Here is a 19,699-nt window from a genome sequence, read left to right as displayed (position 1 = left end):
TGAATGTCTCTTCATAATCTATGCCATATGTTTGAGCATAGCCTTTTGCAACCAGCCTAGCCTTATACTTGCTAATTGAACCGTCTGCATTATGCTTGACTTTGTAAACCCACTTACAGCCAATAGATTTTTTACCCTTAAGTAAGGGTACCAAATCCGAAGTCTTATTGGCTTCTAATGCAACCATCTCCTCATCCATTGCTGCATCCCAATGAGTATGACCAACATTATCCTCAAAACAAGTGGGCTCAACATCCTCAACTAGTTTCACCATATAAGCATAATGGTGAGCTACATAACTTTCAAAACCAAATCTTTAACAGGGTATCTGACCCTGCTAGATCTGCGTACCACCGGATCACTTAATGGAGCCTTTACATTACTATGAGCTCTTTGTACACTTGGCGTCTTGACTGAAGGAATGCCAAGCTCATCATTCAAACTCTTTGAACAACTAGAATCTCCATCAAATCCCAAATGACTGGTAGATGCATCATTACCATCCAGTACTTTCTTCTTTCCTTTGTCCTTCCATGCAACACTTATAGATCCACCTGAAGATATGGGGCTACTCCTTAGTCTCCCAAACCAAGGGCTAACTGTGGGTGTAGTACCAGATGATGTTTCTCGTCCACTAAGACTTCGTGATTCTTGTTTACCTTTCTGCATATAGTTGTCCTGATCATTATCATCATCCAAAACATCACTAGTAGGTGTATAGGAACTTCCCATCTCATCAAAGATAACATTTCTGGTCACTCTGAACTCACTTGTGACAGGGCTATAACAGCGATACCCTTGTTGCTCTAAAGAGTATCCAATAAAAATACATTTTTCTGCCTTTGGATCAAGCTTCTTCCGTAGCTCATCTGGCACATGAAAGTATGCAACGCAGCCAAATACCTTCAACTGCGACACATCAAGTTTCTTGCTAGTAAAGCATTCTTCAGGAGTCATCCCATGAGCTGCAGCTGTGGGAGTTCTGTTCATAATGTAAACTGTTAACAGTATGGATAACCTCAGACAAAAAATGTTTGGGCATATTCTTTTCAGCCATTAACGCCCGTGCAACTTCTGCAATATGCCTGTTTTTTCTTTCTGCCACCATTTTGCTGTGGGGTATACCTGCAAGTAAATTGCCTCTTTATCCCATGAGTCCTCAAGAAGCCACTGAACTCATTAGAGAGGTACTCTCCCCCTCCATCTGATCTCAAGCACTTTACTTTTAAACATGTTTTTGTTTCAATAGCTATCTTAAAAGATTTGAAGTGCTCAAACACATCACTTTTTTCCTTCATGAAGTATATTTATAACTTTCTTGAATAGTCATCAATAAATGTGACAAAGTAGTTATTGCCACCAAGAGATACATTCTGTGTAGGCCCCCAAACATCTGTATGCACTACATCAAGTATTTTTCTACTTACTTCTCTATCATGCGAGAAGGGTTGTCTTGCCTGCTTACCAAACTGGCATGCTTCATAGACTTTATGCAATTCTGCAACTCTAAAAGAAGGCAACCTTGTAACCAATCCTCTGGACTGCATTAATTTCAGCCTTTGCACATTTGTATGTCCAATACGTTTATGCTATATTTCAATATATGCAACTACTCCTTTTCCTTTAGCATACATAGCAGCATTCATTGCAGGAATTCCAACATCTATAGTGAACATTCGGCCAACTCTACTTCCTTTTGCGACCAACCTGCACTTATCATTAAAATCTTCTACAAAACAACCTTTTGTATTGAATTGGATATGCAATCTCTGCTCTATCATTTAGCCAACAGACACTAGATTCTTTGTAATTGATGGCACATGTAATACAACTGTCTGACTCTTTGTCTGGCCATCATATAAGGACAAGGAAACCTTTCCAATGTGTGAAATTGGGTGGCATGAATCATCACCCGTCTGCATATAACCTGGGTTTTGTAAGTCCTGCATCTCTTCAAACCATTCAACATGACTGGTCGGCAAACAATAGCAGAATTTTCAGAGCCTTTGTTTTGCCATCCACCTTTTCCTCTAGAGCTCCCCCTGTCTCTAAAGTTTCCTCTTTCTCTAGAAACTTGCATTTCACCAAACTGTTGATTGAACCTGTTTTACTGGTTATCGTCAGTATGTTCCATACCACGGCCTCTCGAAGAGGATCTGCCATGTCCCCTTCTTGAACTTGAGTAAAATGCTTGGACCTGTTCACCATTTCTTTCAGACGAATTACCTTGTATATTGATCTCTTCAGTAATCATGAGAGAGATCAGCTCATTAAAATCTGAAAATGGCTTCCGTACATATACTGAAGTGACAAATGATTTCCATGCCTTCTCATTGTTAAGGCCACTCAGAGTGGATGAAACCAAATCATCATCATCTGGCATTGCATCAATTGCTGCTAAAGCATTTGTAATGCTCCTCATCTTCAACACATACTCATTGACAGACATTATCCCTTTCTTCAAGGCATTCAACTCTTGCTTGAGTTGAATCTTTCGGGTCTTTGTATTTACTGAAAACATACTCTCAATGACTACAGATAGCCAATACATCATCTTTTTGTCTCAACATTCCTGATATATCCCAGCATAGTATTATCAATGATTGCAGACAGCCAGTACATCACCTTTTTGTCTTTCGCATACCACTCTTTTCATGCTTTTAACTCATCTGCAGTCGGAGGGATACTCAACTCTGGCTCCTTTTCTTCACCTGAAACAAACTCATAAAGGCCCTTTCCAATGAGAAAGTTCGTCACACGAAACTTCCATGAAGGGTAGTTGTTCTTGTCGAGCTTCTCAATAATGGGATTTCCACTGTTCTCTGCCATTATCACAAACAAGGATACAACACAACAAGGTCTTTTGCAATCTTTCACAACACGTGCACAACAATACACCAAGCAACCTTTTTCACTGATTGCTCAATAGTACATGTAATCTGCAACCTGTTTGCAGATAAACCTTATGTTTGCTTCTTGCAAAAGCCTTAAAAATTACAGATTCCCAATCTGCAACCTGTGCATCTACTTTCGGTCAATATAGCTGAAATCACAATGTACCCTGAAACTGTTGTCCGTAACCTTACGGCTCTAAAATGGGCGGCCTGAAATAGCCTTAGACGCCCAAAATAACTGTGGGAAAGCCCTAAAGGGCCTATCTATAGAATATTCAGTGATTTGCTCGCACACTAAATTTCATGGTAATCTGAGATTTTTGCTCAATCTGCTTCTGGTACCTCCACAGACACTATCCAAGAGAGAGAGTAGAAGAATGAGAGTGCTTCTTACCCATTGCTTGCTTGCTCGAACCTTGCTTTTTCTCCTTCACTTCAGCATTCAAAATCAACCTCTCTCAGTGGCGCGGCTCTAATACCATGTCAAGAATTGCGTGATGGGGAATTTGCTTGAGGAGCTGTTGCGCCAAACACACATTGTATACACAAGAGGAAGCTCACTCAAGAACACAAGAAGAGAGATGGAGACCTAAACGTTTTCTTGCTGGTTTCTTCTTCTGCTTCCACACACTATACAATGTACATAAAGTATAGATAAGATACAACATAAAGGAAAGTGACCTACTAAGTCAAACAATGCATAACCGACTACACTAATCGACTGGCGCTATGTCTTTGCCAGCTGTAGATAGCTGTAATAAACTAAATATAATAAGTGATAAGTCAGTGGCCATGTGAGTATCATAATGACCACCAACGTGCTAAGTGTAGACGTGCGGACCCATCTAGCCAGGCGGTCCATCATCAATGTCTATGCGTGTTGAGCTTGCCATCTCAACATTTTGGGGACTGCTTGTTCACTAATTGTTTTTCCTAAATACATTTCTACCTTGCTGCGTAGCCCGAGAGCTTCTCTCCCTTCCTGAGCAAGTTATCTACCCATATGGCCTCCTCAAAGACTCTTACAAGCACATCCCTTTGCATGTTCAAGTTTCTTGCAAGGGCCTTATAGAGTTCTTCATTGCGGATTCTGTTAATGAATATGGTAGAGACCGCTCTCTCATTGGGTCGCTCAGCTGTAAGTATCCTCTTATAGAGACTCACTTGTGTGATGTAGTCTTGTATGTCGTCTTTGTCTTTTTGGCTGACATTCATCAGCTTAACAATGAGGTTATCAGAGTATCATGCCTCCGAGAATCTCTTGATGCAGAGATTCTTCAACTAGGTGAAACTATTGTATTCAACGTTGTCTAGACTGGTGAACTAATTCCATCCCTTGTCTCCCAAGCAAAGACCAAATGCTTATGCTCGTTGACTGGGGCCCATGAGGTTATTAGCCTTGCACATTTGCTCAAACTGCTCGACAAAGCTATAGGGGTCATTATGCCTAGTATATATCAAGTTGCTTTGTAACTATGGATATTTTCATTTGGCTCCTTGCATTTGGGGTAACTCCCATAGCCCCCACCTAGCAATGATGCCGTCAATGCTACCCCACTTTGCTCAGCCCTGGTGTTGTCTAGCAATCTTTTTGTGAGTAGCTCGCTCAATATAAGGTCGGCTTCCAAGGCTCTCTCCTTATCGGCATTGCCTCTCATTCTATTGCTACCTAAGATGGCTAGGATCCTGTGAATCTCATTGAGATCTCCCTCCTGACGCAAACTCTAAGCCCTTTGCTCTTGGCTATAACTTGCAATGTGCTGCAATGCTATCCTTGTCAGACTCCTCTCTTTCTCAAGGTCAGCTATGACATTGACTATTAGTCTTCCATGGTGTACTATCCTCTTATGCTAGGCCATATTGTGTAACAAGTTGCTAGATGTCATCCGAGTGCTCTGCCATGTTAAGGTCAAGGTCAAGGTCAAGGTTGAGATTGTTCTTGTTCGAGTCGATGCTTGCCATAGTAGTTGCCTCCTAATCCACTAGTATATGTATGAGGTCAACTGAGCCAGCTAAAGATGTATCTATAATCTTGGCGAGCCTTTCCTTCTCTTGACAATGTGATGGTTTTGTTTCCTCTATGTCTTTGTTCTTGGTGTTTTGGGTCACTTGTTTGATCCTTGAGGTTGTACTCCTACTAGTGGGTTTATTTTTGGCTTAATCCCCCTTAGTGTGTTTCTTGTCCATCCAAAAATTTACAAATGTGCAACTCTCATGCACCAGCAATGCAACTCGATGTGCGATGTGCAAAATCAAGCTTTCCAGCTTTCATATGTGCTTAAATGTCTACATAGCTTAGTGTGACCTTTAATGGATTCAAGTGCGTCAATTAGTTTCCTATTCTTGATACTTTTGGAGGGGGTTTGATTACTCTTAATAGTTGAAATTATATTTTGTACGGATCATGATAGGTGGTCTCAGTCAAGTGAGTCAACTTGGGTCTCTACCCAAGTAGCGGCCAATGGTCAGCTCCTTCAGCTCCCCCACGGACTGCTAGGTTGATATTTTTTGAGTATAAACAATCCTATGTCTTCAGCTACTGGTCCAAACTTCAACTTGGTTGGTGGTCAGTTGGGAATAGGCCCTAACAAGCCCTTGAAGGGTAAAAAATCAGTCGAAATAGGGTTTTGGACAACTGATCCAAGTCCCAAACTCAGCAGTCCGAGTCGTAAATTCAGATGTCCGAGTGGATTCCTCAAGGGATTCAACCGTGATTAGACTCGGACTTGGAGGAACGGTGCCCGTTTGAGCGTTTGAGTGACTATTCGAGGCCCCAAGTTTGGCTGTCCAAGGTGAGTGGTTAGGCATGTCTGATTCGGACATCCGAGTGGTCACTTAACTGGACATTCGGGAGCCTCGGCCATCCTCGAGGCTTGCACTTGCCATCTAAGTAGTGCTCGAAAACTCGACGAATGGCACAAGCACCCTCTTTAATGACTTAATGCTCACTATTTAAAGCACCTAAGATTCTAGAATAATGCAAAAATCAATAACAAGGATTCAAAGCATCACTAGCTCTCTCTCAATCTCATTAAATGCAAATGAGCTCTCTCTTCGTTAAATCAATAATTTGACGAAATGTAGGTTTCAAGAGGCCATGGAAACTTTAGAGACAGAGGGAGCTCTAGAGGAAGAGATGGATAGCAGAACAGAGGTTTTAGAAATTCTGCTATTATTTGCTATTATTGTGGCAAAACATGTAATATTCCAGTCCATTGTTATACTAAGAAGAATGATATTTGTAGTGGTAAATTGCAGCAAGAAAACTATGCATTGCCTTCACGATAGAATGGAAACAAAAATGAGCGTTTGTTTGTTATGCAGCATATGATGAATTTTACTACAAGAAAAGAGATATATGATGATGTATGATACATTGATTCGGGTCCATTGTTATACTAAGAAGGATGATATCTGTAGTGGTAAATTGCAGTAAGAAAACTATGCGTTGCCTTTACGATAGAATGAAAACAAAAATGGGCATTTGTTTATTATGCAGCATATGATGAATGTTGCTACAAGAAAAGGAATATGCTACAAGAAAAGGAATATATGATGATGTATGGTAGGTTGATTCGGGTGTATCTAATTATATGACTAGTCATGTTGAATGATTTGGAGAGATGCAAGACTTGCAAAATCTGGGTTATATGCAGATGGAGGATGAGTCATGCCACCCAATTTTACATTTTGGAAAGGTTTGCTTGTCCTTGCATGATATGATGGCCAGACAAAGAGTTTATTAGATGTATTACATATGCCATCAATCACAAAGAATTTGGTGTCTATTGGCTAAATGGTAGAGCAAGGGTCGCAAGTTCAATTTAATGCAAAAGATTGTTCTATAGAAGACTTTAATGATAAGTGTAAGTTGGTTGCAAAAGGAAGTAGAGTTGATCGTGTGTTCACTTTAGATGTTGGAATTCTTGCAACGAATGATGCTATGTATGCTAAAAGAAAAGAAGTGGTTGCAAACATTGAAATATGGCATAAGCATATTGGACATGCAAATGTGGAAATATTGAAGTTAATGTAGTTTAAAGGATTGGTTACAAGGTTACTTACTTTTAGAGTTGTAAAATTTCATAAAGTGTGTGGAGCACGTCAGTTTGATAAATATACAAGATTACCCTTTTCGCATGAGAGAGATGTGAGGAGAAATATACTTGATGTTGTGCATACAAATGTTTGGGAGTCTATACAGAATCTATCTCTTAGTGGTAGCAAATACTTTGTTACATTTATTAATGATTGTTCAAGGAAGCTATGGGTATATTTCATGAAAGAAAAGAGTGATATATTTGAGCACTTTAAATATTTCAAGACAAGTGTTGAAACAGAAACATGCTTGAAAGTTAAGTGCTTGAGATTAGGTGGAGAGGGAGAGTATCTCTCTAATGAGTTTAGTGACTTCTTGAGGTCTCATTGGATAAAGAGAGAGTTTACTTGCAAGTATAATTCACATCAAAATGGGTTTGCATAAAGAAAAAATAGGCATATTGTAGAAGTTGCACGTGTATTGATGGATGAAAAGAATATGTCAAACCATTTTTGGTCTGAAGCTGTTCATATTGTTGTCTATATTATGAATAGAACTCTCATAGCTATAGTTTATGAAATGACCTCCGAAGAATGCTTTACAGACAAGAAGCTCGATGCGAAAGTGTTTGGCTATATTACATATGTTCATGTGACAAATGAGTTGCAAAAGAAGCTTAATGAAAGACTGAAAAATGTATTTTTATTGGAGACTCTTTAGAGCAGAAAGAATATCGTTGTTATAATCCTATCACAGGTGAGTTCAAAGTGAGCATTTATCTTATTTTTAATGAGATGAGCAGTTGGTATGTATCTAGTGATGTATTAGATGATGACAATGATTATGATAGCTATGTATAGAAAGAAAAGCAAGAATCATGGAGCCTTAGTAGACTAGAAACATCATCTGATACTACATCTATAGTTAGTCCTTGGTCTGCGAGACTAAGGAGTAGCCCCACATCTTTAGGTGGATCTACAAGTATTGCGGATAAAGACAAAGGAAATAAAAAAGTGTTGGATGGTAATGATATACCTACTAGTCATTTGGGATTTGATGGAGATTCTAGTGGTTCAGAGAGTTTGGATGTTGAGCTTGGTATTCCTTCAGTCAGGATTTCAGGTGCACGGAGAGTATATAGTAATGTAAATGCTCCATTGAGTGATCTAGCAATACGTAGGTCAAGCAGGGTCTGATACCTTGTTAAAAGATTTGGTTTTGGAGATTATGTAGCTCACCATTATGCTTATATGGTGAAGGTAGTTGAGGATGTTGAGCCCATTTATTTTGAGGATGTTGTTGGTTATACTCATTGGGATGCAGCAATGGATGAGGAGATGGCTGCATTAGAAGCCAATAAGACTTGGGATTTGGTACCCTTAGCTAAGGATAAGAAAACTATTAGTTGTAAGTGGGTTTATAAAATCAAGCATAATGTATACGGTTCAGTTAGCAGGTATAAGGCTAGGCTGGTTGCAAAAGGCTATGCGTAAATATATGGCATAAGAAGGTGCTCTATGGGCTGAAGTAAGCATCTAGAGTATTGTTTGATCGGACCATGCTTGAGATGGCCCCTCAATTCTAAATCGAAGAAGCTTATCTTCATTGGTTACAGTATGACCATGCAGGGTTATTAGCTTTATGACTCAATGACTTGAAAGATCGAGGTGAGCATGGATGTGATCTTTGATGAGGCTGTGGCCTTTGAGGATCCAATTGATGGTTCTTTTGTTACAAGTGGTTCTTGGTCTTCGATTGACATGCCCCCCTCCCCCGTCCTGCAAATTAGCTCCTCCCCTTTCTTCTAGGCTACCCCTTGACACTTCTTCATCACCAATGCCTCCCCCTTCTTTCCCTTTTCCCTTACCTTTACCCTTTCCACCCTTGACGGTTTCTTCATCTACTATGTCATTGAGTATCACTATCCCTTTCCTATCTCCTCATGTTTTCTCTAGGGGGATTGAGCCGTTAGAGGTAGGAGGGGGACTTCTTTATGGTGTGAAGAGAATCCACCTTCCATTAGTGAGAGGGAGTCTCTTCCACAAGTAGGTGCTTTATAGGTACTAGAGGCTCCTTAGTCTTCTTTGTAGGGGGGATGAGCCTATTACTATTCCTTGGTGATATCAGTAGCTTATGCAAGATTTAGGGATTACTCGGTTCCTTGATACATCTCTTGGCCCATGTAAGTCAACTCGGCTTCAAGCATGGTGGGATAGTAACTCTGCGTGAACTATGCCCTTATGCCATAGATTCTTTAAGACCATGAGCCTATTACAGTTGATGAGGCTCTTGGATAGGATATGTGGCATAGTGCTATATAGGTGATTGGTGTGAAGTGGGTCTATAAGACCAAGTATGTTGTAGATGGGGCCTTGGACAAGCATAAGGCACAGCTTGTTGCCAAGGGATTTTCTAAGCGGGTAGAGTTGGATTAATTTGAGACTTTCGCACCGATAGCTGTGATGTCCACTATTCGAGCTATCTTGGTTTTAGTCGCCCATCACCATTGGCGATTTTATTAGATGAATGTGAAGTCGGCCTTTTTGAATAGCATCTTGGAGGACGAGATTTATGTCTCATAACCTTATGGTTTTCTTGTGTAGTTGAAGGACCATGGTGATAGGTTGCGGAAGGCCCTCTATGATTTGAAGCAAGCTTCTAGGGCTTGGTATCTGCGGATTGATTTCTTCTTCTTGGATAGTGACATCCATTGATCATATCATGACCCCAACCTTTATTACAAGATTGTGGAGGACACTTGCGTCTTGGTCATCTTGTATGTTGATGATCTCATTATCATAGGGAGCGACACATAGGAGGTTGATTCGACTTCGTAGATATTGGGCCAAGAGTTTGACATGACAGATCTTGGGGTCCTACACTTCTTCCTTGGCTTGGAGATCTATTAGATGGCACAAGGCATTTTCATTTCCTAGCGTAGGTACATCTTTGAGCTGCTCTTAGAGCTTGCTATGGTGGAGTGTCGACCGATTTAAAGCCCCATGGACCTAGAGTCCAAGCTTATGGCAGCAGGAGATCCCCTTAGTAATGTCACTCATTACAGGTGGCTTGTTGGCTCTTTGATATGACTAATTCACACTTTGCCAGACATCTCTTTTGTGGTGGCTTTGTTGTCTTCCTTCATGAATACTCCTACTGAAGCTCAGTGGTGAGCCGCTTTGCATGTTCTAGATTATCTACAAGGGAGTTGATCCTACGGGATCATGCATGGAAAGGGGGCCGCTCTTTCTGGATGGAGTGACTCCACTTTGGTAGGTGATGTGGATTTGCGACGGTCCACTATAGGTTATGTTGCCTCCCTTGGATCGGGCGCTATCTCTTGGAGTAGTAAGAAGCAGCCTATTGTGGCCCTTTCATCTACATGAGGTTGAGTATCGTGCCCTTTGTTCTACTGCTATGGAGGCAGTTTGGCTTTATCGTTTGTTGGAGATGGGCTTTCTATAGATAGGACCTATGGAGCTGCGTGTGGACAACCAGAGTGTCCTCGTTCTGTCGGTGAATTTGGTGTTTTATGCTCAGATGAAGCACATTGAGGTTCAGTACACTATGTTTGAGAGCAGATCGTGGATTTTGAGTTAGTGGTGGCCTACTGTCCTACTGAGGACAATGCAGTGGATCTCTTCCCGAAGCCTTTGCCCAAGGCTTCCATGCTTCATCACATGAGATTGTTGGGCTTGGAAACACTCCCAAGATATAAGAGGAGCTTTTAGCTTGCCACTTTTAGTGTTGTAGTCTGTCATCTCTCGGTTGTGGACTCTGTCAGAGTCTGACGGAGACATGGGAGTTTTGGCATTTTTGTGTGCATTTCTCGAGTTTCTTGAGCATTTTCTGCATTTTCCAGCATGTACCACCCTGTTGGACATTGTCTTCCCTCCCTGGAAATTTCTGCCACATCAGCTGATTTTTTTTTTCACTTTTATATGGTGCCGATTGCATTAAAGTTGGCCAGCTGGCAGCTGGTTGGCCAGTTTGGCATGTTTTCTACTACTTATAGCAGGCACATTGGCTGGGGCAGATCATCTTTTGCATGCTGCTGCTCCAACTTCAGGCATACTCCTCCGTATCCAGTGCTGCTGCTGCCATCATCATTTCCAGCCAGATCTGGTGCCCTCATTGATGCCTCGGGCTGCATGTAGGGACTGATCAGTCCTTCCATTTGTATTCAGCATTTATTTCAGTTAGTGCAGATTTCTTTCTTTCTTCATCTTCTTGCTCTCTCCTTCTCTTTGTGTTTTTGTTCCTTCTTCTGTTGCGCACTCTCACAGCACCAACTCAAACGAAGTAGCAGTCCAAAGAATCCTCAACAGTCACAATATCCTAGGTGAAGGCCATGTGATGAAGATATCGTCTAGCCTAGGGATGCAAGCTCAGCTTGCATATTCTCCATCTTATTGATGTGATCCTTTATAGGAGTCATCAACGGGGAAAGCATTCTAAGTTTCTCCTTGAGAGTAATACGGTGGCCAAAGGTCTTTTGATGGAAGAGGGAAGAGAGCTTTGTCCACACCTTTGTTGCCATTTGCAACTTGCATACATGAACAGAGACAATATCCTATAGACTCATAAAAAGAAAGGGCCTAGCTCGAGAATGGAGCTAATCCTATAGAGTTGCTTGGTCCATAGTAGAATCAATGGCAGATCCTCCACAGGCTGAGGAATAAGAGTAGTAACAAAAATACAAAGATCAAACATATCAAGGATGCACTTCTATATTGCATGACCCATCAAGTTGATTACTTTGGGTAATGAAGGAAGAAAGGGGACCTATATAGAGGGTGCCATCGTGGCAATACGAGGGCCAAAAGGATGGGCCCTATGTGCGACATGTAAATAAGCGGAGGAGAAAGTTGCTTCGATTTTCGAGAAATGAGAATGAAATGAAATGAGATGAGAATGAAATAAACAAACATGCAAGGGGTGCTTAAGGAGTGGAGGAAGCTGACTACAATGTAGTTGGAGCGGAAATGAATGCTTATTGCAGTGGAGGAAGTCTTCTCTATCATTCAAGGTGCAGGCTGTAGGGTGCTGAAGGAGGCGATGGCACTGTGAATCAACAGGATGAGTGTGTTATGGTCAAAACAAGTGCTGCAATAAGCAGCCTGCCAGTGCTTGAGCAGAAATGAAGGCTCCTCATAGAGGTGCCGAAAGGTCCACATGAGCTGCTGTTGCTGGAGGTGCAAATAGGGTTGATGTAGCCAACCTTGCATGAAACTGGAGGATATACTAAATCACAAAGACATAGATCAGGTACCTTTAGACAAAGGATGGAAGTCTGGTTCACATGGAAATGGCCTAGAAGACTTACTTTCTACATGCTTGCATTTTGAAGGAACTCGAGAGTTGCAAATCTTAAGGACACTAGTCAACGTGTACATGCTTATTTTGAATTGATGCATGCTGCATGCACCATATACATGATTGACCATTAAATGCAGTCTGTATCTGGCATGTGTACTTTCTAAAATGTTATCCAGCGTAGAATAGTGCATGTTCTATTGAACCATTGAGATGACACATTGTCACATATTTCTTACATTGATCTTACATGTGGCTGCATCATGGTATTAATGTATCAAAGATGTTTTCTATTCTGCCAAAATTGGGATAGTTGTTGTGCCTCCACAATCACCATAATCCATTACTTTGTGGCTTCCCGTGTCTTTGTCACTCTCAGGACATGGAAACAGTGGATTTTGCTTGTAGTCATGGGAGTGAAAAAGAGCATTGCATCTACAAATGGTTGGTGCTAATCTAAATAGTTTTTGATCCTATCTGGTTTGTATGTATCTCAGTGCATCAGAGAAGATAAAGTCTATGGGGCAGTCACTATCAAAGGCAAGGGAGCAGTACTATGACTGTAAAGCTGTCAGCAAGAAGCTACGTGCCATGTTGCAGTCTGCAGAAGAACATGCCCGTGCATTGAATAAACAAAGCAGTGTCCTCAGACAGCTTGTAGCAAAGACACTGCCGAAGGGTCTTCATTGTCTGTCCATGCTGCTAACCTCTGAGTACAATCTTCTTCCTGTGAATGAAAGAGAATTTACAGGCCAAGAAAAGCTGGAAGATCAAAGTTTGTTCCATTATGCAGTGTTTTCAGATAATGTCCTTGCAGCAGCTGTAGTTGTCAATTCTACTGTGCTCAATGCCAAGGTACACTGTATGCTAACAGGATTTTATGTTGCCGATCTCTTCTTCTGACTCATATGTAAATAGCACTAACTCTCTGGCTTTTGCAGGATCCTGAGAAGCACGTGTTTCACCTCGTCACTGACAAGCTTAATTATGCTGCAATGAGAATGTGGTTCTTAGCAAATCCACCAGGCAATGCCACTGTTGATGTTCAAAATATCGATGATTTCAAATGGTTGAATGCTTCATACTGCCCAGTCCTACGTCAGCTGCAGACTGCAGCAATGAAGGAGTATTATTTTAAGGCTGATCATCCCACAACTCTGGCAGATGCATCATCAAACTTAAAGTATAGGAATCCCAAATATCTTTCCATGTTGAATCATTTGCGTTTTTATTTGCCTGAGGTGTACCCGAAACTGGACAAAATTCTCTTTCTCGATGATGACATTGTGGTTCAAAAAGACTTGACACCCTTGTGGTCAATAGACTTGAAAGGGAACGTCAATGGTGCTGTTGAGACCTGTGGAGAGAGCTTCCACCGGTTTGATAAGTATTTAAACTTCTCAAATCCATTAATCTCAGCAAACTTCAATCCTAATGCATGTGGTTGGGCGTATGGAATGAATATTTTTGATTTGAGGGAGTGGAAGAAGAGGGATATCACTGGTATCTATCACAAGTGGCAGAATGCGGTAAGCTAGTCCACCCTTGTTTCAAGTTCATAGTGTTTTGGACACTTGCATGTGCTAATGTTTGGTTTGCATGTGGCAGAATGAACAAAGGGACCTATGGAAGCTAGGGACACTACCGCCTGGCTTGATTACCTTCTATAACCTTACTCATTCCCTTGACAAACACTGGCATGTACTGGGGCTTGGGTATGATCCAAATATCGAACTGGATGACATTAAAGGGGCTGCTGTGGTGCATTACAATGGTAACATGAAGCCATGGTTAGAGCTCGCCATGTCGAAGTACAAACCGCCCTGGAGAAAATATGTAGACTATGACAATTACTTCCTTCAACAGTGCAATGTCAATGTGTAAAAAGAGATTGATCCTCCCTTGCACCTCTCAATTCCTTAAATTATGAGTGGCAATGAGAAAGAAGCATAGTCTGAATGCTGTAGTCCAAAAAGAAAAAGGTGGGCTTACATAGTCCCAGTATTTTTGAAGAACATAGCTGGCACCTGGTCTCCTCATATGCGGAGGCCACCGCCAGAAAGCCGGATCACAGAGAACTGTTCAAACATGAGAACTCACTGACTGAACCCATTTGGTGTGACAGTGAAGGACCTTGCCTGTAAACATAAATCATCACAAGATGACATCAATCTGCTGCGCGAGGGTGAAAATGAAAGTTCCACTTTTTCAACACATCAACTCATGGGCTAATATCACACGTTCGGGTGAGCCATCTGAAGCCCATTTTCTATAAGCAAGGGATTTTGAATTCCAGCTTTTCCTATATGAGAGAGAGAGAGAGAGAGAGAGAGAGAGAGAGAGAGCCACTAGTCATCTTAGGAAGTAATGACAGGGCAGATAGAGCATCCTCTTCACCATTTTTTTGTAGTCTCAACTTCAGGAGCTAATTGGATGAGTTTCGAGGTATAATTGTATGCGTCCAGAGCCTAGTTGCTAAACATTACCTGAATCCGTGTCATCCTCTGTACTAGAAGGGATCCACAAATTTGAACCATTTTCTTCATGTTCTTTTTACAAATTTTTAATAAGGATGGCAAGTGCAAGATGTCCACTGTCGATGGTTTCAGATTAAAAGGTGTAATGTCATGCATGCTCTTGTTTCCAGGGGAAATGTATCATATCTGTATAGCCGATCTGGGCTTGAGATGTAACATAGTTGATGGGCTCAAAAACTGTACTTAGTAATAGGAGCAACTATGACTTAACAGGAATGGATAATTTAGTTCAAAACAAAGGATTGGATCAGAAATGGACATTTGAATTTGAACTTAATTTGAATATGAATTTTGAGAAAAATATTTGCCCTCTACACAAGATTAAGGCCTGGGCGGGGCAAGCCAAAAAGAAATTCTAAAGTAGTGAAGTTAATATAGTTATCTTTCTCACTTGGAGGTGGATTCTGCAAGAGGCTTGCAAATCCCCGTATGTGGCGGTAAAAGGTCACAGTGAACATTGGTTGCCCAAGGTGGATACTTCTTTTGACAGGTGTAATAATAAATTTTATGTAACGTGACAACCTAACTTCGCAAACGAGATGGGGAGAAATATAGGCTCTCAAAAAAGAGGTTATGGGCCATGGGTCACTTAGTCTAGGTTGAGACCAACCCTAAAATATAGGGGCAGTTTTCCCCTCAACTTGAAATTGGTTGATGAGAGTGGGCTTTATACGTGCTAGGTAGAGTTGAGTTGTCACCTTTCAAATAGTTTTGTCACCCCCCCTAGGGTTGAAGGATATCACCTAGGGGACATGGTTGGACGTAAGTTATTGTCCTAGCTATGAGATGTATCCAAAGATTTTTCAATAGTATTGGTAGCATCCGCCAAGCCAAGCCAAGAGCCAAGATGATGGGTGAAGTACCTACATCAATGAGAATGTGGACTTGTAAGGCTCACTTGCCAAAGTGCACATGCCCTTGGTTGGGCTAGAGAAAAAGTTGGTAGTGGAGGTGACTATGAGATGCGAAGATTGAAGATTAAGTCAAGAAAATGACAAGAAGAGTGCAAGAGGAGATATTGGAGGAAATTCAAACAAGTAAGAGGATAAACAAGGTATGACAAACGTTGTGTCCTTAGCAATCAATGAAGTGTGATTGCATGGCCTCCCTAATGGGTGGTATGTAGAAACATGAGGAGCTAGATGATGAAGACTGCTAAGAAGGTGAAGAGTCATACTTGAAAGAGAGGAAATGGAGGCCAAAATTGAAAAAGCATTGGTTCAGTTGGGTGACACAATGGCACATCACCTACAAGGGAATAATGAAGCAACATGGGGTTTTGTTGTTGTATAATATGAAGCTGAAGCACTAACTTGAAGGGAACCAAAATGTGGATCACAAATGAACTCACACCAACACAACTCAAACCATAACCGAGTGAGATTGCCAAGATGAAGGCATCCAGGAAAGAGGTAAAATGGGCAGTTCAGTGAGGTGGCAAAGCCATCATAGAAGAGTTCAAAAAGCTACTTTAGGGTCTTTAATAGATTTATGGATCAACTTTGATGGATTATCTTATGTATCTTATGTGTTGACGTAGAGACCATGCTTTGATCTAGATGTCTGAAAATTAGTCAAGAGCAATGAACAAGATGGAAGTGGATTTGTGCCAAGCTCCAATTTTCAGTAGGCAGTAAAAAAGATTAGTTTGTGGTCATTGTACTTAATTGAACAGACACAAACCACTCTTTACCGAGCACACCACCTGATTTGGGCAACATGTACTCTCAAACGAAGCGTCACTCACTCTCTGAAGTTGGGAGGAGCAACGAGTTTCTCATAGATCAATAGCTATCACAGTGCTCTGCTTTAAATGAATCACACAAAAATCCCAAACTTGTCTAGGCAGCATTTCTTGTTGACGACAGCAGACAAAAGAATGGTAACAGGATCAGGCCTCGAGAAGAAGCTTGATTAACCTATATGAATCGTTCTGGACGCATTCACATCAAATAAAGCACCCATCCTTTTACAGACGGTTTGGGCTGCAGTCAAATATTTCACAGAGAGATGCTTCTCAGCCAATTCTAGGATCCGAGGGAAAGTGCATAGATTTCCCCTAGAACGATTTCCTTCCCAGGGAAGGGTTGTAGGATGATGAGAAGGGGAGATGACGTGCTGCGAAAAATTCTTGTCAGCGTTGCGTCCAATGAACGAATGAGGTATGGTTTCAAGTTGGGTGAAGCATCTTTGGCATGACCCTGAAATTGTTCCAATTTCGTAGGTCTTTTCGTTAGTCCACAATGCCCTGAGCAAGATTAGCCATCACAGAGAACCCATATCAGGCTGAATGCAATCAATACAAAACAAAGGAAATGTGCCAGACGGAATCCTTGCTACTCCGCTCTAAGGTAGCCATGCTAACCATATCGATGCGGCTAGCGGGCGGGGAACAGCCCTTGACTGGTATGATCTACCTATACTTGCCCAGACGCAGAGGTATAATTCTAAGGATGCCTCCATTCTTCCACCTGGAAGCCCCTTCGCCATGGAAGTTCCACCTCCCGAATAGCCAGGAATAGCTAGAGATTCCGATGCGGACGATGCTTATTAGCACTCCTACAACTCAATCCATATTACATAAATGTGCTTCTACGATAATTTCCGTCTTGGGAAAATAAAGTCTTGGTCGGTGGGCGTCGAAGGTAAGTGGCCAAGCTCCTAAGGCATTATTATCTTAATGACGATTGTCTTCTCTTACTACTTTAGTCTTAGTGTTGCATGATGTTGGAGGGTCCCACATTGTCCATCTCAAATTTCCCCCCCTCCTCCCTTACGAACCTTCAAGTCATAACCTGTCATGAGGCACAACAGCATGACACACACCCTAAACTCTAGAACCTCTTCTCTAAAGATCCAATGGGTAATTTGTGAGTGAATAGAGAGTTCTTTGTCTCTATTGAGTTCCTGGAAGTCTTAGTTCTAGACCACAAGTGCATCGCCACATTCCCATGATTGAGTGCATTAAACTTTACTGGCTTGCCTCTGTTTCTTAGCGTTTGGTTTCGCCGCCTTCTTCGTCTCATTCTCATTCTCATCCTTCTCTATCTTTTGCTCTTCTTCTTCATTCTTATTTTCTATCTTTTCTTCTTTGGCCTTCCTGTCTTAATCTATCCTTTCTTGCTCTCCTTGTTCTAATCTCCTATCTTCTTCCTGTGGCTTCCTAGCTCTCCATACATGTTATTTCAACTTGCTTTCTTCGTCTTTTTCTTCTTGCTCAATCTTTTTCCTAACTCTCTTCTTCTTGTTTTCTTCTACTTGTTTTCTTCTATCATTGTCTAGCTTTTCTTTTTCTTCTAACTTCTTCCTAGCTAACTCTACTTGCTCTTCTGTATCTTTTCTTCTATTTTTTTGTCTCATCTTTGCTTTGATATTCTCTATGGCTCCAACTAACAAATCTTTTTCTTCTTATTTCCTATCATCTTCTTCTATCTCATCCCATATTTGCATGATTCGCTCATTTAGCTCGTCCTAGACTCATCATTGAACTGTGAATATTTGGTTGGTTGTTGGGGTTGGGATTGTCGGGGTCGTTGGGCTGAGCTCATCCTCCCCCTTTTTTTCTTTCTTCTCTTCTAATTCCTCTCTTCTTTCTTTTCCTTCTTCTATATCATCAACTAAAGTAGAAGTGTTGGCTCCATGTAGCGGATGCCTTGCCCCAGGTGCTTTCGCCCTTCCATTCTCATCTTCTTATTCTATCTCTTCATCTACTTCTTCATCTTCTTCTTCATCAAAGGCATCCCATGCCTCACAAGAGAGCGCCAACCTTGCCTCACCCTTAATCTCAATGGGTGGAGGTGTTCTAAGATCAGGATCAAGCTCATCATCCCCCTTCTCTTCTTCTAACACACATTGGTTCTTCTTTCAACCGGGCAGCAACCTGTGGGTATACTGGTTCATGCCTTTGACATGTCCACCTTGCTTCATCTTATTTTCTGTATCCTAACTCCATCATAATATTTCTACCTCTGAACTGACATCCACTTTCCATCCTTCTCCCTTCACATAATATTCCGTCATTTCTTCCTCTTCTTGAACTCCTTCGGGTTGGCATTCTTTGGGACAGGGATAGTCGTTGTAGAGGTATTCTCCTGATGGGTAGTAGTTGATGGGAACATCTTCAGGGTGGTCGTATCCATATTCTTCAGGAGGGAATTCATTATAGAGGTATTGATCTTCAGGGTAGCCTTCTTAGTAGTGGTCTTTTGGGTAGTAGCCAGGGTAGTAGCTGTCGGCTTCTTCTTGTTGGGGATGAGGTGTTCCAAGATTTGAGTTGAGCTCATCCTCCCCCTTTTCTTCATCTTCATCTTCGTCTAACCATATTTCTTCTTCTTCTTTCACTTGTTTCTTCTTTTCTTGTCTCCTTGGTCATTCTTTGGTTGGCTTCACTCCATTCTTCAACTCTTGGATCCTTTCGGTCCACATTTGCTTTAAAATGGTTCGGCCCTTTCTTTGGCTCTCCTGTAGCTCCAGAGGCAGTCTCCTAGTTCCACCTCAACATAAATTTCTCTTGTAATTCCTGTTGAGAAACACAGATCTAGAGCTATGCTAGCTATGACGGACGGAGGTTATAAACATAAAACATGATTGAGATAAAGAATTGTAACTCAAGTGAATTAGGCTCCAAGATAGATTAACTTGGACTCATAAATACAATCTTGAGTGATACAGAATGATAGTACTATATATTTTGGAATGAGTGTTGAGTACATGCTAATATAGCTTTTTGGATAGTACCACTGTACCTCACTATGCTTATGGGATTCTGTCATCTCTTCCTAGAGCATACATCATATGTCTATCTTCCAGCCTCTTTAGGGCATACATTTAGTCTCTATGGGCAAGCATCATTTACTATTCTAAACACCCCCCCTCAAATGATGAGCCTCTTCCCTTGCTCGCTTTTGCGCCCG

At 41.4% G+C, this 19,699-nt stretch overlaps 1 protein-coding gene across 2 annotated transcripts in view; it reads left to right on the top strand.

The window, feature by feature from the left end:
• Positions 1–14,148, top strand: part of LOC148030681 (polygalacturonate 4-alpha-galacturonosyltransferase-like) — a 41,470-nt gene extending 27,322 nt beyond the window's left edge. For both annotated transcript variants that reach the window (XM_087687030.1, XM_087687031.1), the window contains exons 8-10: positions 12,747–13,104; positions 13,191–13,778; positions 13,858–14,148. In XM_087687030.1, coding sequence (XP_087543156.1) covers positions 12,747–13,104; positions 13,191–13,778; positions 13,858–14,133 — 1,222 coding nt within the window. In that variant the 3' untranslated portion in view covers positions 14,134–14,148. The remainder of the gene's footprint in view (positions 1–12,746; positions 13,105–13,190; positions 13,779–13,857) is intronic.
• The last annotated feature ends 5,551 nt before the right edge of the window (positions 14,149–19,699 follow it).

The sequence above is a fragment of the Lygodium microphyllum genome, chromosome 10 (genome assembly GCF_053477565.2).
Source record: "Lygodium microphyllum isolate KBCC chromosome 10, Lygodium_microphyllum_v1.1.10, whole genome shotgun sequence".
In the NCBI taxonomy this organism is placed as follows: Eukaryota; Viridiplantae; Streptophyta; class Polypodiopsida; order Schizaeales; family Lygodiaceae; genus Lygodium; species Lygodium microphyllum.
Note: the sequence above shows the minus strand (reverse complement) of the source record. Positions and strands in the feature narration are given on the sequence as shown.